Here is a 17,052-nt window from a genome sequence, read left to right on the forward strand (position 1 = left end):
TTTAACTGTAGGTTTAGAAAATGGTAAAACAGCTCTTGGGGTTACTGATAATAGTGGTCTTAGGAAAGGAGGGGGGCTTTAAGAAACCAAAGAAGATGTGCACGTATCCCCATTTTTCAAAAGTTTGTTTTATACCACTTCACCGTTACAAAAGACCTACATTCATACCTGTCCTCACTAACCAGAAGAAATCCGAAGAGGATTTCTGCTCTTGGGGGAAGAAAAGGCGAAAAGCGAGAACAGCGTCCAGCGGCGGATTGCACCCGAGCAGAGAGCGCGGCCCCCCACCTCCTGCCCCGCGAACCACCCGCGGCATCTCAGCCTCCGGCCCCGGGGCTCTCAGCTGCATCCCTGAGCATCTGGGCTCGATCTCGACTGATTCTGTGTGTCCATTAGCTAGACATGTCCTGGGGATCAGAAAAGCCCGTGAGAAGTGATTTTTGGGGGTCTGGGAATGCTCAAAGGTTTTCCACGTAAACTAACGGCACTTGATCCTGCGCCTTATGTCATCTCGGCTTACGGAGGGTTTCATAGGAGTGTGGTGCTTTCGGATAGAGACCTGTATGAAGAAATCAATTTAAAAAGTGTGTTGTTTACAAAAGAGGTTATACAAATGGCCCAGAAGTCTGTGGAAAGGTGCTCATCTTCCTTCTTGTTAGGGAATGTGAATTGTCAAAAGGTGCTAAGCCCACCACCCGGGCTCACAGCAGAGCTGTGTGCGCTGCTGGGCAAGCTCGCCCTCAGAGCAGAGCTGAGGCTCATCCTTCGTGGGTTTGGGCAGCGTGGGGTTGTGGGGTGTGGACTTTGGGGGGCTGCTGCCTCCTGGGTGAAACCTGGGGCACTCCTCACGTGTTTGCTGAGGTGTGTGTCCCTGCTCCCCCCCCCCCCCCCCCCCATGCCCCGGGCCTGCTGCTCCCAGACCGGCTGGCTGAGGTGAGCGTGATTGCTGGAACAGGTCTAGAACTGGTTCTAGCCCTGGCTGCAGAACGAGCCCACTTTTCCAAACTTCACGGGACTTTTAAACCATTCTCAAACTCTACCGTAATGGATGATGGTAACCTGTAGAAAAACTGACAGTATCAAACAGAAAAATTGGAGCTCGCACATGGTGATACAACCGCTGTGGAAAACTCTTTGGTATTGTCTCCTGAAGCTGAAATGTCCTTTGACTCAGCAATCTGTTCCTAGGTACGTACCCAAGAAGAAGGAGTCCAACCAAAAGACAAGTAGGGGGGTGTTCAGAGGGGCCTGACTTTGACTAAGTTCCCGGCTCTTTTTCCTTGGGGCTAGATCAAGTTGGTGCAGCTGTGTTACTAGGCAGCATGGCTTATGATCAGGTCACCTTTGGTGAGCGGATTGTGCCTGGACTGGGAGACCACCGACACTTGGTGGCCAGGCCGCGCTCCCCTTGCTGCACCTCCGTGGATCTCACAGGAGGCTGGGGCTCCCCCGTGGGCCCTGAGGCCTCCCGAGAGACCCAGTGTTGATCTCTCCTTGCCCTGACGCTGCAGGGGTTCCCGCAGGAGAGGGGCCACTGATGCTGTCCTCCTTTATCCTTTTGTGTCGATTGGTGCACAGGGGGCCGGGGGTCTTCTGAGTCAGAGAAGGCTTCCTCCCCCGGAGGGGGGGGCGCGGTATTGCAAGTAGTTGTACCCACGATAGCCAAACCCTGGAAACAACCCAAACGCCTGTGGATGGGGATGGATAAATAAATCGTGGCATATTCGTAGAAGGGCATAGGACCGAGCAGTGAAGTGCAAGCTGCTGACAGGCCCTGTGAGGTTGGATCGCACGCTTATGTTCGACAGGGAAGCCGCATACAGAAGAGCTCGTGCTGTGTGGTTTGGTTTGTAGGAGGTTCAGCCACCCACTGGTGACCGAGGGCAGAAAGGGGTTATACCTTTTGGGGTGTGTTTTGACTGGGGAAGGGGGCTCAAGGGAACCTTCCAACATAATGATGGTGACCTGTTCTTGATTTGAGTGGTGGTCCAGCTGTAAAACTTCACGGGGCTCTGAGGTTAGCGGTTGGGCCCCGTGCATACCTCACTGTATGTACTCGTAACCTTTTTTTTTTTCTTTTTAAAGCGACGAGAGAACTACGACTCCGATGATATTTTAAGCATTTCTGCAAGCCCTAGATCGCCGCTCCTAAGGTTGTGCCCAGCTCTGTCAGGCCCTGACGCGTGTAAAAGGGCTGGGCCTGTGGGATGTGCAGCTGGGCTTTGGGGGGAGCCGCGCCCGCGCCAGTGAGTGTGGTTCCAGTTCCTAGGCCAGTGTCTTTCAGCAAAAGCTTAACTGGCGTGTGATGGCAAGTGTAGAAGCCACAGCCGTTACTTCTGCCTGGAGCCAGTCGGGGCTCACGCTCCTGAGCAGGGCCGGGAGAAGCCAGAGCCGCAGCCGGGGGGCGGTCCACGTGGGGATGGCAGGGGGCCTCCCGGGCAGGACCGGAACCAGCAGTCACTGGGGGACCCCCAGTCGAGAGGCGCCCCCTGCCTGCCGTGTCCTTTGCTGCTGGCCGCAGCCGCCTCCAGCTTGGAAGTCGGTCCATGGTGGTTGTGCTCTTCCTGCCCTTAGCCAAGCTCCTGCTGCCGCTGGACGCTCCTGCTTCCCAGGCACCGTTCTTCCAAACTCACTAAGGTGGTACTTGCTCTTTGCAGAAAACAAAGGTGCCAAGGAAGTAGCTAGTCCATAGTCTTTGCACAGAGGAAGACTTTTCTGTCATGGCACGCGCCTCTTCTAGAGCCTGCCCGTGTACAGGTGCACCCTTCAGTGTCTCACGCTCAGGTGCTCGGCCCAGGTGCTTGGCCGCTGCTGCCCCGCCCACACATACTCAGATCCCAGACACCTGCCAGCCTGCACCTGGCCCCCCCGCAGCCCTTAGTGCTCCCCCTAGCTCCTCCCCGTGCTCTCCCCTGCAGTCCTTCGCAGTGCTCCCCCTGCGGTCCTTCCCAGGGCTCCCCCCGTGCGGCCCTTCTCAGCGCTCCCCCTGCGGCCCCTCTTAGTGTTCCCCCCTCGCAGCTCCTCCCCATGCTCCCCCTGTGGTCCTTCCCGGTGCTCCCCCCCCCCGCGGCCCTTCTCAGCGCTCCCCCTGCGGCCCCTCTTAGTGTTTCCCCCTCGCAGCTCCTCCCCATGCTCCCCCTGCGGCCCTTCCCAGTGTTCCCTCTGCGGCCCCTCGCAGTGCTCCCCCTGCGGCCCCTCGCAGTGCTCCCCCTGCGGCCGCTCTCAGTGCTCCCCCTGCAGTCCTTCTCAATGCTCTCCCCTTGCGGCCCCTCTCACTGCTCCCCCTCGCGGCTCCTCCTTGTGCTCCCCCTGTGGCCCTTCTCACTGCTCCCCCTGTGGCCCTTCCTAGTGCTCCCCCTCCCCCTGTAGCCCCTCCTGGAGCTCTTCCCTGCAGCAGCTCCCTGCTCTGACTACTAGGTGTTCCCTTTCTCTTCTGGGTTCATCTGAGGCAGAAGCCCTGTGTATAGCTTTGGTGCATTCCCTTTATTCTTGCTGGCAGATAACGAGCGTGTGCCTGAGGAGAGGTGGCACATTCAGCAGAAGCTTCCACAAAACGGCTGCCTGTGATGGTACTGTCTTGTGAGGTGACGGTACTCGGAATGTGCGGTACCCAGGAGCCAGGAGGGCCCGTGAGGCCGGCTCAGCCGACTCAGCCCGCCTTGGTGTGATTGGGGAGGGAGGGGTGTGCCCTGACCTTGTCCCCGGGCTGCATCCTGCCAACCAGCTTTTCTCTGCACCCCTGGCATATGGTGCATCGTCTGGGCCAGAGGAGCTTCTGACAGTGTAAATGGTTTTTAGGCCCATTTTTCGTCTGAGAGGATCTAAGTCGTTTATCTCATTTTGCAGAGACTGGGCAATTTAGCTTTTTGGGAACATTGGCACTCTGGTTCCTTCCAGTTGGTTCCAGGTCCTTGTATTTGCGCTCAGCATGTGTCAAAGGAGTCTTTTGTCAGCATTAGGCAGCTTCCCTTGTCAAGTGATGTACAGTTACCTCTTACGTTCCGAGTTTTGAATAATAACTGGAGTGCCAGTTGTAAGATCCCTCGTAGGATTAGTGCCACCAGGAAAATGGTCAGCCCCGGCAACTTGAAGCGTTAAGATGCCATTGATGGTGAGACACGTTCCTATTTCAGAGATGCTTAAACGTGGGAAAAAGTGTATCTTAGAGTCAGTCATAGACACAGTAGATGCTTTCTGTATTTGCGATAATACGGCATTTGCGTTATTAGTCTTGCAACGGAAAGGCTCAGATATGTACAGCAGTAGAGAGGGTGATGCGATGGACGTCTGGGTCTGCCACCCGGCTACAGCGGCTACCAGCCTGCAAGTGACCATTCTCCTCTTCATCTGTGTCCCTATATCCATGGTCCCCTGGGCTATTTTTAGGCAAATCTTAGACATCATGTTTTATCTGTGGGTGATAGTTCAGAGGGTATCTCTAAACTGCAGGAGCTCTTTTTTCCAGACTTAATCATACCTGAAAAAATGAACAAATTAAATAATTCCTAAGTATCACCTGATAACTTACTTAATGCTCGGATTTCATGTATTGAGCATGGTCTTTCCGAAATGGGGCCCAGTGCTCACCTGAGGTGCTGGCTTCTGCCCTTCATAATGTGTACTCTTCAAACCCAGATAAGCGGTGATAGCCAGCCCTTTTTGTAGCTGCCTTTTCTTAATAAGCTTTTCAAAATAGATTATTGAAAGTCACGTCCCTCCCAAGGCTCTCATTATCATTGGAAACATAAAACCAAAAACTGTGTTTCGACGTGGATCGCCCCTCCTGTCTGGAGGCGAACTGATGGGCCTGTGCTCCGGTCCCCTGTTCCATTCCCGTAGCCATGCAGACGGCAGCCCTGGGTGGGGTCGCTGCTCGAAGGGGCACACTCACCAGAGCGCGGGACGGTGCCGAGCTCTGTCTTCACACCGTGCTTGTGCCCTCCAGGTCTCTGTCCCGCCCGGTGCTCTGGACTGCTGGGTGTTCCTGAGCTGCCTGGAGGTGCTGCAGAGGATAGAGGGTTGCTGTGACCGGGCGCAGATCGACTCGAACATCGCCCACACTGTGGGGTTATGGAGCTATGCCACTGAAAAGGTAACCTCCCGAATGCAGGCACGGGTGTTGTTCTGGGCTGGGCCCCTGGGGCCGGTGGATGGAGGAAGCTGTTTGGAGAAGTGTGGTTCCCTTGGTCATCGCACAGGCGGTTCTCGTCACTTCAGGGCATGTCTAGTAGTAGTGAGGCACAGAGTGGTTCCTTGCCAGTGTCACTCTTCAGCAGAGACCAAGTGCTTGCCCTGTTTGTGCCGAAGATGCTCTACACCAGCAGTTGGGGCAGGGGGGGGAGGGAGGTGCAAAGAAGGGTGAAGTGGGAAATGTCGTGTAAAAGTGAGAGTGGCTTCTGCCTGTAAGTGACGGATGGTCACCCGCTGTTGTGGCAGGATGGCCTGCTCGTGTCAGGTCACCGGGTGCAGACTGGGCGGGAGGCCTTGAAAGCGTGGGACCGTGAAGGTAGGTGAGTGGCCTGAGCTGAGACCTCCTGGTCTCCGGTCACTCAGGTTAGCACGTGGAAGGTGTGAGGGCAGAATGATCCCAGTGAGATGTGTTTCTACATGCAGGTAAGAAGTATTGGGATGGAAAGCTAAGTGTCTTCTAGAATTTAGTTGGATGTTAATTTTTAGATTCAAATTCATAAGTTCTCTGCTGCCGGCTGTTGCCAGTTACTTGAAATTGTGGGTTTATCTCAACAGCTAAAGTCCTTGGGCTATCTGTGTGGACTTGTGTCAGAAAAAGGACCTAACTCAGAGGACCTCAACAGGATAGTTGATCTTTTGGCAGGTTTGGGAGCTGAGCGACCTGAAACAGGTACTTTTTGATGTGTGTCTGAGCAGGTGGTACAGTGGAAAGTCAGGAGAATGTTGGTTGTATCTTGGCACATTTCATTCAAGTTCTAACCATATAATCGCTCCCCATTTGGGAAATTAGAAATTATACTCCTTGTTAGCTGACCAGATTAATATGTGAGATATTTTATTTGCCTTTTACTAATGTAAAGAAGTGTTAGACATAGTTTAAGAAGTTGGGAGGATTTTTAAAAATGTTTCTGAGTTTCTCACAGGCTTACGCAAGCTGGTCATGACTTTCTACAGCCTGTGTGGGGTTAAGATCGCCCTCTGAATCACAGGGGATCCAGTTTCCGAGCAATATGGACAGACAGATCCTTTTACCCCATAAGTTACTCATAGGTCACAGAGCCCTTTGGAAGGAGCCTTACTGCTTCTTGCAGGTGTAAACAGAACGGTAGGAGTGAGATTTAGCCAAAGCCTTGCTGCTCTCCGGACCACGTGTGGGACGTGTGATGTTCACGTTGCTGGGCTCCAGCCTGACACACGTGCGATCACTGTGGAAGTGACGGATTTAAGAACCCCAGTCTCCATCGAGAATGAAATATTACACGCAGGGTTTAGAGTCTCTCATGGCTATTCTCATTGGACAAGCACAGAGGTAGTGATGTGGTTCCAGGTGCATGGCTGTTTGTGATTTCCCTGGGCAGCAGGTGAACCCCCGAACCTGTGGCGTTTGAGGGTGGATGTGAACTCATGACTGGACACACTGAGGACGGATAAGGACTCTTATTTCTTTTTGTTTAAGCCAACACAGCTCAGAGTCCTTACAAGAAACTCAAAGAAGCGTTGTCATCAGTAGAAGCTTTTGAAAAGCACTACTTAGTAAGTATTACAAACGGTCCCTGTCTACCCGTGGCAGAAAACGGCCTCTGGAAGACTTTGCCGCTACGTGGCCTTGGGATAGGGGATGGGATGGTGTTCGGGGCCTCCTTCTTATTGGCCGTTTATGTTTCCTTGCGGTCCCTAGGGAGCTGCAGCTGGCACCTGGGATAGTTGTTCGTTAGTACCTCTGGTGCCGTAATTAGGCATAAAAGCATCTGTGGATATTTCTAAGTTTGTTCAGAGTGGTAGTGCTCATTCAGTAGAACAGAAATTATAAGGGAGGATAATGAACGGGTTTCTATGTACAAAAAAAATGCTTTAGACTTGAACAGAGGTATTGTGCTTGATTTTTAAAAGATTTTGATTTGGCGAGCCTGCGGGAAGCACAGTGCGGGCAGGAGCCGGGTGGGCCGGCTGCACTCCCGAGTCACGGGGAACCTGGGAGTAGTTGACAGAGCTTTTTTGTCCCTGTTATCCAAAAAGTGAGAAAAATAGTAAAAATGTTGCCCACATATGGAAAGTACTTTGAGGAGTTAAATATTCTCTGCCTGCTGAGTTCGTATTTTGGTTGTCGTTATGCTTCATAATTTATGTACGAGTTAATGACTTTGCATAAATCACACATTACATAAAAACTCAACACAAACACAGATGTGACGTAAACAGTGATGTGATATTCATGACAAGGTCTTTTGCTTCCCCATCGGGTGAGTGAGTGTAGGACTTGTACAGGCTGACGTGGGCGTCTCCTTTCTCACAGGACCTGTCCCACGCTGCCATCGAGATGCACACGAGCATCGGGAGGACCCGCTCTGCGAGGCTCGTCGGGAAGGACCTGGCAGAGTTCTACATGTAATTGATCGGGAATGTTTCTCGGAGTTTCATACATGTCACACGTGTAGTAGGAAAGGGTCTGTCGCGTGTGGGGTTAATGTGACGTGCACATAAATGTGTAGAATGAAAAATGTAGAACCTGTCAACCCATCAGCATCAGCTTTGTTTCTCAGTTTCTCCTGAAGACCAGATGGAGAGATTTTTAGCTTCTTAACCCTTCACATCTGTTACTGGTCTTTGTGTTTCTTTTTTTTAATTAAACTAATGTAACGTACTTCTGTATGCAGGTGGTGTTTAGAACATATCTGATATCTAGTATTATGCTTTTATTTAATGAAAGAATTAGGGAGGAAATAGGAATTTTTATCCAGTGGCATAAATTGGGACGCAGATTCTGAAATACTCTTTTATCATATAGCAGTTTCTCTGGTTCATGTCAGTTGCTTCCTGGGCAGATTGAAAACCTGGAGGTCAGTGATGTGCAGTCCCTCCGTGTGTTCTGCGTGCGAGAGAGGGCTGCTCTGGGGGAGACGGTGTGCACGGGCTGCGAACATCGCCAGTCTCACCCCAGCTTTAGGGTCGGGTGCTAGAGATAAGACTCAGAACTTAGCATTTTTCTCACATGTTTGATAAAATCAGCCTATTGAAGAGAAGAAACCCTGGCCAGAGCTCTGGAAAGGCATAGAAAATCTAAGGGAAAAGATGTTTAAGTCTTCTCAAGTGTGTGCTTGAAATGCTATCTTGAAATCTAGAATTAATAAAGTAATTTTATTAGATGAAACCAGAAAGAATAATTTAACTGGTTAAAGTAGCTGCAGAGGGATTCGTGTATCATCTGGATGAACTTCCTGGTTTTCCAGATGTGCTTGGGGCAGCCAGTCACGCACCTGACGGCGGGCGGTCAGGGCTAGAGTTTGGCGCTCCCGAGTCTCCATCTAGGGAATCTGAGGAGTAAGTGTTTAGTCGATGGGGCAAAGAGGCCGCATCCTCAGATGCTATGAGTTGAGCCCGCCTGGACGCCAGTGCATCCTGAGGCCGGGAGCCCTGGTGGGATGGCGCTGGAATGCTAATCAGAGACTTTGGGTCCTGGTTCCAGCTTGCCACAGACTAGCTGGGTGGCCACTGGCTTCCATCGCTGGGGGCTGAGGCGTGGTCTGTGGATCCGCTGCTCTAGAACTCAAGAGTCTTTGGCTAGAGATAGTAACTGAAGAAGCATCGAAGGTTCTGACCCCTTTGAAACACGGGAATATAGGAATACGGGCACACATAATGCATGTAATTTGATAGCTTGAACATTTATGTAATTTGAGGATCTGAGAACTCTCATTTCTGTAAGGGTAGGGGAGTACGCCCTGGGATGTCTCCCCAGGGTGCCTAGAAAGGGTGAGTGCTTGCTCAGTGTTGGTCTTCGTCCCGTGAGTACAGCCCTGCGGGGAAGGTCAGGGGTTCGTATTGCCACAGAGGCTTTGGCCAGCTCTCCTCAGTTGTGCTTTGAACTTGGTTTTATTCTGAACATCTTGAAGGTTTAAATTGGGACTGGAAGATCCTCTCTTGGGTGATGTGTGTTGCTATTTAAATTCTTCTGGTTCTCTGTAAATCTCTGAAGTCTGCTCAGGGCTGTTTGCCTGAGTTTGAGAGTAGATCCAAGCTCCAGACTCTCAGTTGGGCCATATAGACTGCTTCTGTGTGTGCCTGTCTCTAGTAGGAGGTGTGGCACTGGGTGCAGATTTCACAGCTCCCTGGCTAACTAGCTGTGTACCTGTGGACAAATCCTTCACCTTGCTTAAGCTTGGCGTTCTTGTGTGTCAGCTCGAAATAGTGAGCAGTGCCTTTACTTTCTTATCCTGAGATTCCCTGTGAAAGTTTTTTGGCGAGTGTATGATGCTGGACACGCTCTGTGGGCTTAGCATGAGCATGTTCGCCGGCTCCACTTGCGCACCCCCTCCTCTGGGGAGTGTCGGGGAAGGACCGGGATGGTGCACTGTCATGGCGTAGGCTCGCGGTGGGTGGCGGGCAGGTCATGATTACCATGAACCGTGACGAAAGCTTGTTTGTCGATTTGCAAGGAGGAAAAAGTCTCCACAGAAGGCAGAAATCTATCTTCAAGGAGCATTGAAAAATTACCTGGCTGAGGGTTGGGCACTCCCTATCACGCACACAAGGAAGCAGCTCGCCGAATGTCAGAAGCATCTTGGACAAACCGAAAAGTATCCTTTGAGTTTGATGTTCCCGTGCAACGGGAGACTTGCTCTCTGTACAAGCAGAGGTGCCTACAGGGAGTGTTTAATGAGCACCTCATAGTTAAGAGAGAAAAAGCCTGCCTTGTTCTGATGTCCCGTGTCACATGGAAGTTAGGTGCCTCGTCAACATGTCTGATCTCCTTTTGAGTTCCTAATAACTTAGCCATGAGGGAGCATCCCCACTGGGCTGCACCTGGAGGCTCCAGGGACCGTGGAGCCCGCTTGCGCCCAGCGCCACTCAGGGTGGGGTCCTTTGCCAGACCCCTTGACTCTTCCCTCCAGCTACCTTCAGACCAGTAGCCTTTTGGCCAGCGATCACCATGTAACTGAAGAGGAGCGGAAACACTTCTGCCAAGAGATACTCAGCTTTGCCAGCCGCCAGACAGACAGCCCAGGTCAGACTTGCTCTTTGGGGGGCTGTTAAGAACCCTTTTTGTTTGTTTATATTGAAATCTAGTTACCGTACAGCGTTCTGTTAGTTTCCGGTGTACGATATAGTGAGTCAAGACTTCTCCACATGACTCAGTGCTCATCCCCTCAACGTGACAAGTGTGTTCTTCGTCCCCACCTCCTGTCTGACTCGTCCCTGCCCGCCGCCCCTCTGGCAGCCACCACTTTGTTCTGTAGTTAAGAGTTTGTTGTTTTGTCTCTTTTTTGTTTCTTCCTTTGTTTTGTTTCTTAAATTCCTTGTATGAGTGAGAGCATATGGTATTTGTCCCATTTCTTTCTGAGAGATACTTTGCTTTACCGGCTGACAGCCCAGGTCAGAGTAACTTTTAAAACTTTTCATTGTGAAAATCTTCAAATGCTATAGGAAAGTAGAAGGAATAATCCAGTGTTACCGGCTCCCCACCTCGACTGAGCAGCTTTGTGGCCAACCTGTGTCTGCCGTCTTGCTGCTGAGCTTCCCTGTGACTGCACACCGCACGTCACACGTCACCCTGGGGCCGCTCCGTGTGGCCTTCTGAAATCAGGGGCGCCCCCACGCACCCGCTAGTGGCCTGTGTTCCAGTCTCCCTTAGCGGCTTGGAAGATGTTTCTGTAAATTAGGTTTATTGGAGTCCAGTCAGGGACCACGTGCTGCCTTTGATCGTTATACCTCAATTCTCTTTTAATTTAGAACAGTTCTTCCCATCGTTGTTTCCTTTTTTAATATTACCAGCTTTATTGAGATAGAATTCACCCATTTGCAGTGTACAATTGAGTGGCTTTTAGTGTATTCACAAATATGTGCAGCCATCGCTACATAGTCAATTCTAGAAGCCCCATACTTATTTCTTCCCAACTTTCCTCCTACCGCCCCACCCTCAGTCCCTGGCAACCACTGATCCTGTAGATGCCTACTTTATATTTCACATAGGTGGAGCCATACCGTATGTGGTCCTCTGTGACCAGCTTATGTCACCGAGCATCATGGTGTCAAGATTCACCCATGTCGAAGCCTGTGTCAGCGCTTTATTCCTTTTTATGGCTGAATAATGGTCCATTGTATGGATGGACCACATTCTGTTTATCCATTCAGTTGTGTGACATCAGGGTTGTAAGACACTGACTTTTAAAGACATCGAGCCAGTTATCTCATAGACTTTCCCATCTTTGGAATTTGTTGAGTGTTTCCTCCTAGGAGCGTCCAGCAGGAAAGTCGGTCTGAAAGGCTTAGGTTTAGTCTGATGATTTGACAGATACACTTCATAGGTGGTGCCGTGTGGTCAGGTTCAATTTATTGTAACATTTAGCTCCTTGTGCTTAGTTTATTAAGAGGAGTACTTATTTAAAATAATTCCTGCCTTAGTCAACTTGGGCTGCTATAACAAAGTGCCACAGACCAGGTACTTAAACAACAGATGTTATTGCTCACAGTTCTGGAGGCTGGACGTCCAAGGTCAAGGTGCCTGGAGGCTGGACGTCCAAGGTCAAGGTGCCATCAGAGTTGCTTTCCGATGATGCGTCTCCTCCTGGCTTGTCCTTACATGGCAGTGGGAGAGAGAGAGAGACAGAGCGATGGCTTGGGGTTGGGGGGGCGGGGAGGGGAGAGAGAGGGAGCACTGTAGTGTCTCTTCTGATAAGCCCAGTTACCTCCCGGACGACCCCTCTTCGCACACTGTCACACTGGGGGCTGGGACGTCCACTTGCACAGTGCAGTCCGTGGCAGTTACTAGCTACCCGAAAGCCAGTGTTTCCGAAGATCGTGGCTTTAGGTAGCTAGGGTCACTGATTGCTGGGCTGTATTTCACTCACAGTGAGCCGTCTGGATGGGTTTCTCAGGAGCAGCATGGCACTGGCTTATATTTGTAGATTCTTTAATGTGCCCCCAACTCTCATTCGCAGAGCCATGTGCCGTGTTTGCTTTCGTGTGTGTGAGCCTGGGCAGGCATGCTTCTCCTGCCGGTGTGTCTGCTTTCGTGTGTGTGAGCCTGGGCAGGCATGTTTCTCCTGCCGGTGTGTCTGCTTTCGTGTGTGTGAGCCTGGGCAGGCATGTTTCTCCTGCCGGTGTGTCTGCTTTCGTGTGTGTGAGCCTGGGCAGGCATGCTTCTCCTGCCGGTGTGTCTGCTTTCCTGTGTGTGAGCCTGGGCAGGCATGCTTCTCCTGCCGGCGTACCTTGCTGTCTCTGTATGAACAAGCTATTCTATGATGTCCACTGTTTTAGAACACTAATTTCTGCAAGTCCGTCCTATAGTTGATTAGTGTTTACTATAGTAAACACTGACCAGTCAGTAGGCAGCCTTGTAGATTTTCCCAAGAAGCCAGGTGCTTATAGAAAGGAGGCCACAGAGTGTAGCGGGTTGTTCCCCCTTAGTAACGGTGGGGCTGGGGCTTCACTGTCCTATTGGGGTCCAGGAGGCAGGGCTCCCCACTTCATTGGCTGACTTCATAGGCTGGCAAGCAGCTGGGTTTATTTCCAGATATATGGGAGGAACATAGACATCTTCACTTGAGAATTTCTTTATGTAGTTGGGAAAGTGGTGGAATTCTTGGAAACAGCCCTAAGAATTGGACTATTTACAAATATGGTTTTAAAATTCAGGTGTTAATCAACCTGTTTTTCTCTTAGGTTTGCCAGAACAGAACTTATAGAGCTTAATTTCTTCAGATTTTATGATTTCCAGGGGGCTATGTAGGCCTGTGTTTATGTTCTACTTTTGACAGTGTAGTGTGTTTTGGTGTGTGACGATGGTATGGGGTTGGGAAGTTTCAACCGTCTCTTCTGACTAGCACTGCCTCTTGATTGTGGTGTTGCATGGGCTCCAGCAGGCCCCGGGGTGACCAAGGCCCTGCTGCCTGTAGGTGGTCTAGAGCGAGACTTGGCGAGTAACTCGTGGTGATGTGCGTTTACAGGTCACAAGATAGTACTCCCTCTGCATTGTTTTGCACAACTGAGAGATCTCCATTTTACCCCTTCCAACGCTGTGGTCCATGTGGGCGGTGTTTTGTCCGTGGACATAACCATGTGCAGCCAGATGCCCGTCCCCGTCCATGTGGAGCAGATTGCAATCAACGTCCACTTCAGCATCGAGAAGAACAACTACCGGAAGACCGCCGAGTGGCTTACCAAGCACAAGACGTCCAATGGGATTATTAACTTTCCAACGGAGACCTCGCCTTGCCCCGCATCCCAGAACAACTTACCAGCACTGGAGTTATATGAGATGTTTGAGAGAAGTCCCTCTGATAATTCCTTGAACACAACAGGGATTATATGCAAGAACGCCCACATGCTGCTGAGGAGGCAAGAGAGCTGCGCGTCTCTGGAAACGCCCTCAGGCGTGGCTCTGGAGGGCGGGGCCCACGTGCTCAAATGTAACGACGTGACTCTGGAACCGGGGGCCAATAGGCTAATGTTCAGGACGCAGGTATGTGTCGGGATGGGGAGCTGACTTTGCAGATGCTCAGGAAGGGTTTCGAGCTCGCCGGGGCTGTTGGCAGTGTGATGAGAATTCGGTGGAGGCCTCTGTGCGCTACCCTGGGTTTTGTTTATATCCTTAAAGAAAAACAGACTGGTATTTTAAAAAATCTTTGACACACAATGTTATGACAGTTGATAAATTTTGAAAGAAATTCTTAACGTGGCTAATTATTTTTGCTCTCACTGGATTTAGAGTTTTTTCCCTTTGCATTAAAATATAGCCTCGTTTGTCGAAATGACATTTCAGAGAAGATGGCCCGGGTCCGTGTTAAACGTTGTTTTCCTTTCGTTTGGCCGCGTGGGTAGCAAAGCAGCGGCGGTGACTGCTCTCATACACCTCTTCCCCAAGGCGGTGTGTCCTTTGAGTCCCGCTGAGCGAGGAGGGCCCGGCCACAGCACAAAGCACTGTTGTCACGTGTGTTCTCAGTCGAGGCTCGGAGCAGGTCTGAGGTCTCAGGCTAAGGTTCCACGGAACCCCTTTGAGGAGAGGAGGCCACAAAGGACGTGTATTAACTCGAAAATACATTCTTAGAAGCAGAAAGGCGCATTGAGGCCTCAGTCACTTAGAAAGCCCCCGACCGAGGGCCCCTGAGGCGCTCGTGAGCGGCCCACGGGCTGAGGCAGAAGCGCAGACCCGGGGGGGGGGGGGGCAGGGCAGGGAGAGGCAAACGGGCACTGCCCAGACATGGCGGTGTAGCCGCCCTCGGGACGGCCGTTCCGAGGGTGGGGGGTGACTTTCCGAACGCTCGCGTCTGACCCTAGGCCAAGGAGCCCGGGACATACACGCTGCGGCAGCTGTGCGTCTCGGTGGGGCCGGTGCGGTTCGTGCTCCCTCACCTCTACCCGCTGGTGCAGTACGACGTGTACTCGCAGGAGCCGCAGCTGCGCGTGGAGCCACTGGCCGGTGAGTGGGCCGCTGGCTGCCGGGAGCCTGGCTGGCCTCGCCCGGGAGCCCTGTCCAAAGCTGCTGTCCTTTTGTCAAGTCCCGAAATTAGAAGGCGTTGGTATAAGCAAATTACTGAAGACCACGTGGCACTTGATGAAGACACTGATGCGTTGCTGGGGCTGGACAGGGTGTATTGATTTGGCTCGTGTCTTCCACTTGGGAAAAAATTCAAGGAAAGCCTTTTTTTTCTATTTAATCTCTCCACACTCCCTACTTCCCTGATTTTAAAAGCCTCCCAGGGCCACCAGGAAAGGTCCTCAGATGCTGGACAGCCTCTCAGATGGCGCCGTCAGAGGACTCTCACGGGAAGAGCCGGGCGCCCCTGCTCTGAAGGCCTGGGACACCCCGAACCAGCCGGGGGACGGGCTGGCCGTGCTCCCGCCCCCGCTCCCGGCCGCGGCCCCTCGCTCCCGTTCTCGCTTGTGCCGTCCCATCCCTCTCCTCTGTGCGCTCCTCCTCCTGGGTCCTGATCTCTTGCCTCCTTCCTCCTGCCCTCCTGGCGTGGGACCCTTGGGGAGCTCAGCCCATCTCCGCCCTCCGTTCCCGTCGGGGGGAAAGCAGTAGCGGCCCCCTTCTCCCAGCGGTTTCTGAACCGAAGGTCGTGAAGGCCTCACCTGAAAAGGCCAGAAACAGTTCTGAAGAGCATGAATAGTACGTGCGCTTCCGTTAGTCTGTTCTTCAGGGTCCTTAGCTGCTTCTCTCTTACTAACTTACTGGCAGCTGAATTTTGGGACCGTCGTAGACATGCCTGCCACTGTGAGCCCTAATAAGTCTTTCTTCGGTGCTGATAAGACTCAGATTCTCTTGTTCCCAGCAGGCCCCCCCCCCCAACCCTGCATCCCTGTGATCGAGATGGACCGTGAGGGTGGAGGGCTGGAGCCAGGAGTGAAATACGGAGTCTTTAGAAGGAATAAATCTGCTTTCGCGCCCTTCTGACCTCACAGCAGGGCCCCCATCGATTGATCGTGATGCTGATTGCTGTCTTCTTCCCTTCAGATAGCCTTTTGGCTGGTATTCCTCAGAAGGTAAAGTTCACTGTGACTACTGGCCATTATACAGTAAAAAACGGGGACAGCCTCCAGCTCAGCAACGCGGAAGCCATGCTCATCCTGTGTCATGCAGAGAACAGAGCAGTGATCTACTCCAACACAAGAGGTGAGGCGGCAGTCGCCTGGGGAAGGCGGACTCTTGCCATTGTTGCGCCCGTGAGGCTGTAGGGCGCCTGGGGCCCCCGCTGTCCGCAGGCAGCGTCTGAGAATCACTTCTCCCTGCAGCTCTTTTCGTGGCCGTGTCCTGCCTGTAGGTGGGCTGGGAGCCTGACCTTGGGTGGGACATCATAATTTGGGGTGAATAGACAGAGCCGTGTATATACTTGGTGGCCAGGTGGTGCTGACCTTGCTAAGGGCTTATAATGCAGCATCACGGACTGGGGCCCCTGCTCCAAGAGGATGCCTTGCCAGGCTGCAATCTCCTCCTACCTCCCTAACCCCCCTCACCAAAAAGTAAAAGCAAATCAGCCTTTTTAGGCACTGGCCAGAAGCCCTAGAAAAGTCCCATCTCCCTTGATCTCCAGGCATGAGGTACGGAGAGGGAAGGACGCTGCTCCCCTCCTGGGCGGGAGCTGTTCTTCTAGGGGAATGGAATGGGAGCACGACGTGCAGGGAAACACCCGGTACCTGGTGGGCCACGTGCGAAGTGTCCCTTTTCTGTCTTCAGACTTAGCACAGTGACCGTTCTGGTCTACAGCCAGCTGGCTTATACCGTATTACTGTCTTAGAGGGTTTTGGTCCTCATTTTCCTGCCTCTGCCCTGCCACCTTAATCCTTCCTAGGTACACTCTTGCAGGTGCATAGGAGCAGCGGGAGTTGGGCTGGAACTAAACTGCTGGGCCTATCACCTACCAGAAGAGAAAGGAACAAGGAAACACAGGGAATGTGTTAGAAGTGACTTTTTCTGTCTTTCCTAGAAAAGGCTTCTGATGTGTTGCTCCGGGTTCAGTCGTCTGACAAGGTCACAAGCATCAGTCTGCCTGCTGCTCCTGCATACCACATGATTGAGTTTGAACTGGAAGTTCTCTCTTTACCTTCAGCTCCAGTGACTGGAGGAGAGAGCAGCATGCTGGGGATGACAGAGCCCCATAGGAAGCATAAGGACACACAGAAAGCTGGCCACTGCATGGCTACCACGGACCATAAAGTAAGGAGGGGCTGGAAGTGCTCCGCCCGTGCCCGCAGCCTCTGCCGGTCGTGCTTGTTCCGAAAGACAGGACCCAAGAGATGACTTGTGTTGAAGTGGCAGATTTCCCATTCCTGACTCCACATCCTCTCGCTGGGTTTAGCATTTATATCTTTGAATCACCCCTTCTTAGATAAAGGGTACATCTTGCAAGGACAAAGACAAACAGG

The 17,052-nt window shown here is 52.1% G+C and overlaps 1 protein-coding gene across 7 annotated transcripts in view; it reads left to right on the forward strand.

Annotated features, from left to right (window-relative positions):
* The window catches only part of TRAPPC10 (trafficking protein particle complex 10), an 87,939-nt gene that overhangs the window by 52,693 nt on the left and 18,194 nt on the right, over positions 1-17,052 (forward strand). For 6 of the 7 annotated variants that reach the window (XM_027583623.2, XM_027583629.2, XM_027583625.2 and 3 more), the window contains 10 exons: positions 4,946-5,092; positions 5,746-5,860; positions 6,647-6,723; positions 7,484-7,575; positions 9,624-9,764; positions 10,080-10,192; positions 13,134-13,648; positions 14,464-14,605; positions 15,644-15,802; positions 16,614-16,843. In XM_027583623.2, coding sequence (XP_027439424.1) covers positions 4,946-5,092; positions 5,746-5,860; positions 6,647-6,723; positions 7,484-7,575; positions 9,624-9,764; positions 10,080-10,192; positions 13,134-13,648; positions 14,464-14,605; positions 15,644-15,802; positions 16,614-16,843 — 1,731 coding nt within the window. The remainder of the gene's footprint in view (positions 1-4,945; positions 5,093-5,745; positions 5,861-6,646; positions 6,724-7,483; positions 7,576-9,623; positions 9,765-10,079; positions 10,193-13,133; positions 13,649-14,463; positions 14,606-15,643; positions 15,803-16,613; positions 16,844-17,052) is intronic. The other variant, XM_027583624.2, reaches the window with a different exon arrangement.

The sequence above is a fragment of the Zalophus californianus genome, chromosome 1, assembly GCF_009762305.2.
Source record: "Zalophus californianus isolate mZalCal1 chromosome 1, mZalCal1.pri.v2, whole genome shotgun sequence".
In the NCBI taxonomy this organism is placed as follows: Eukaryota; Metazoa; Chordata; class Mammalia; order Carnivora; family Otariidae; genus Zalophus; species Zalophus californianus.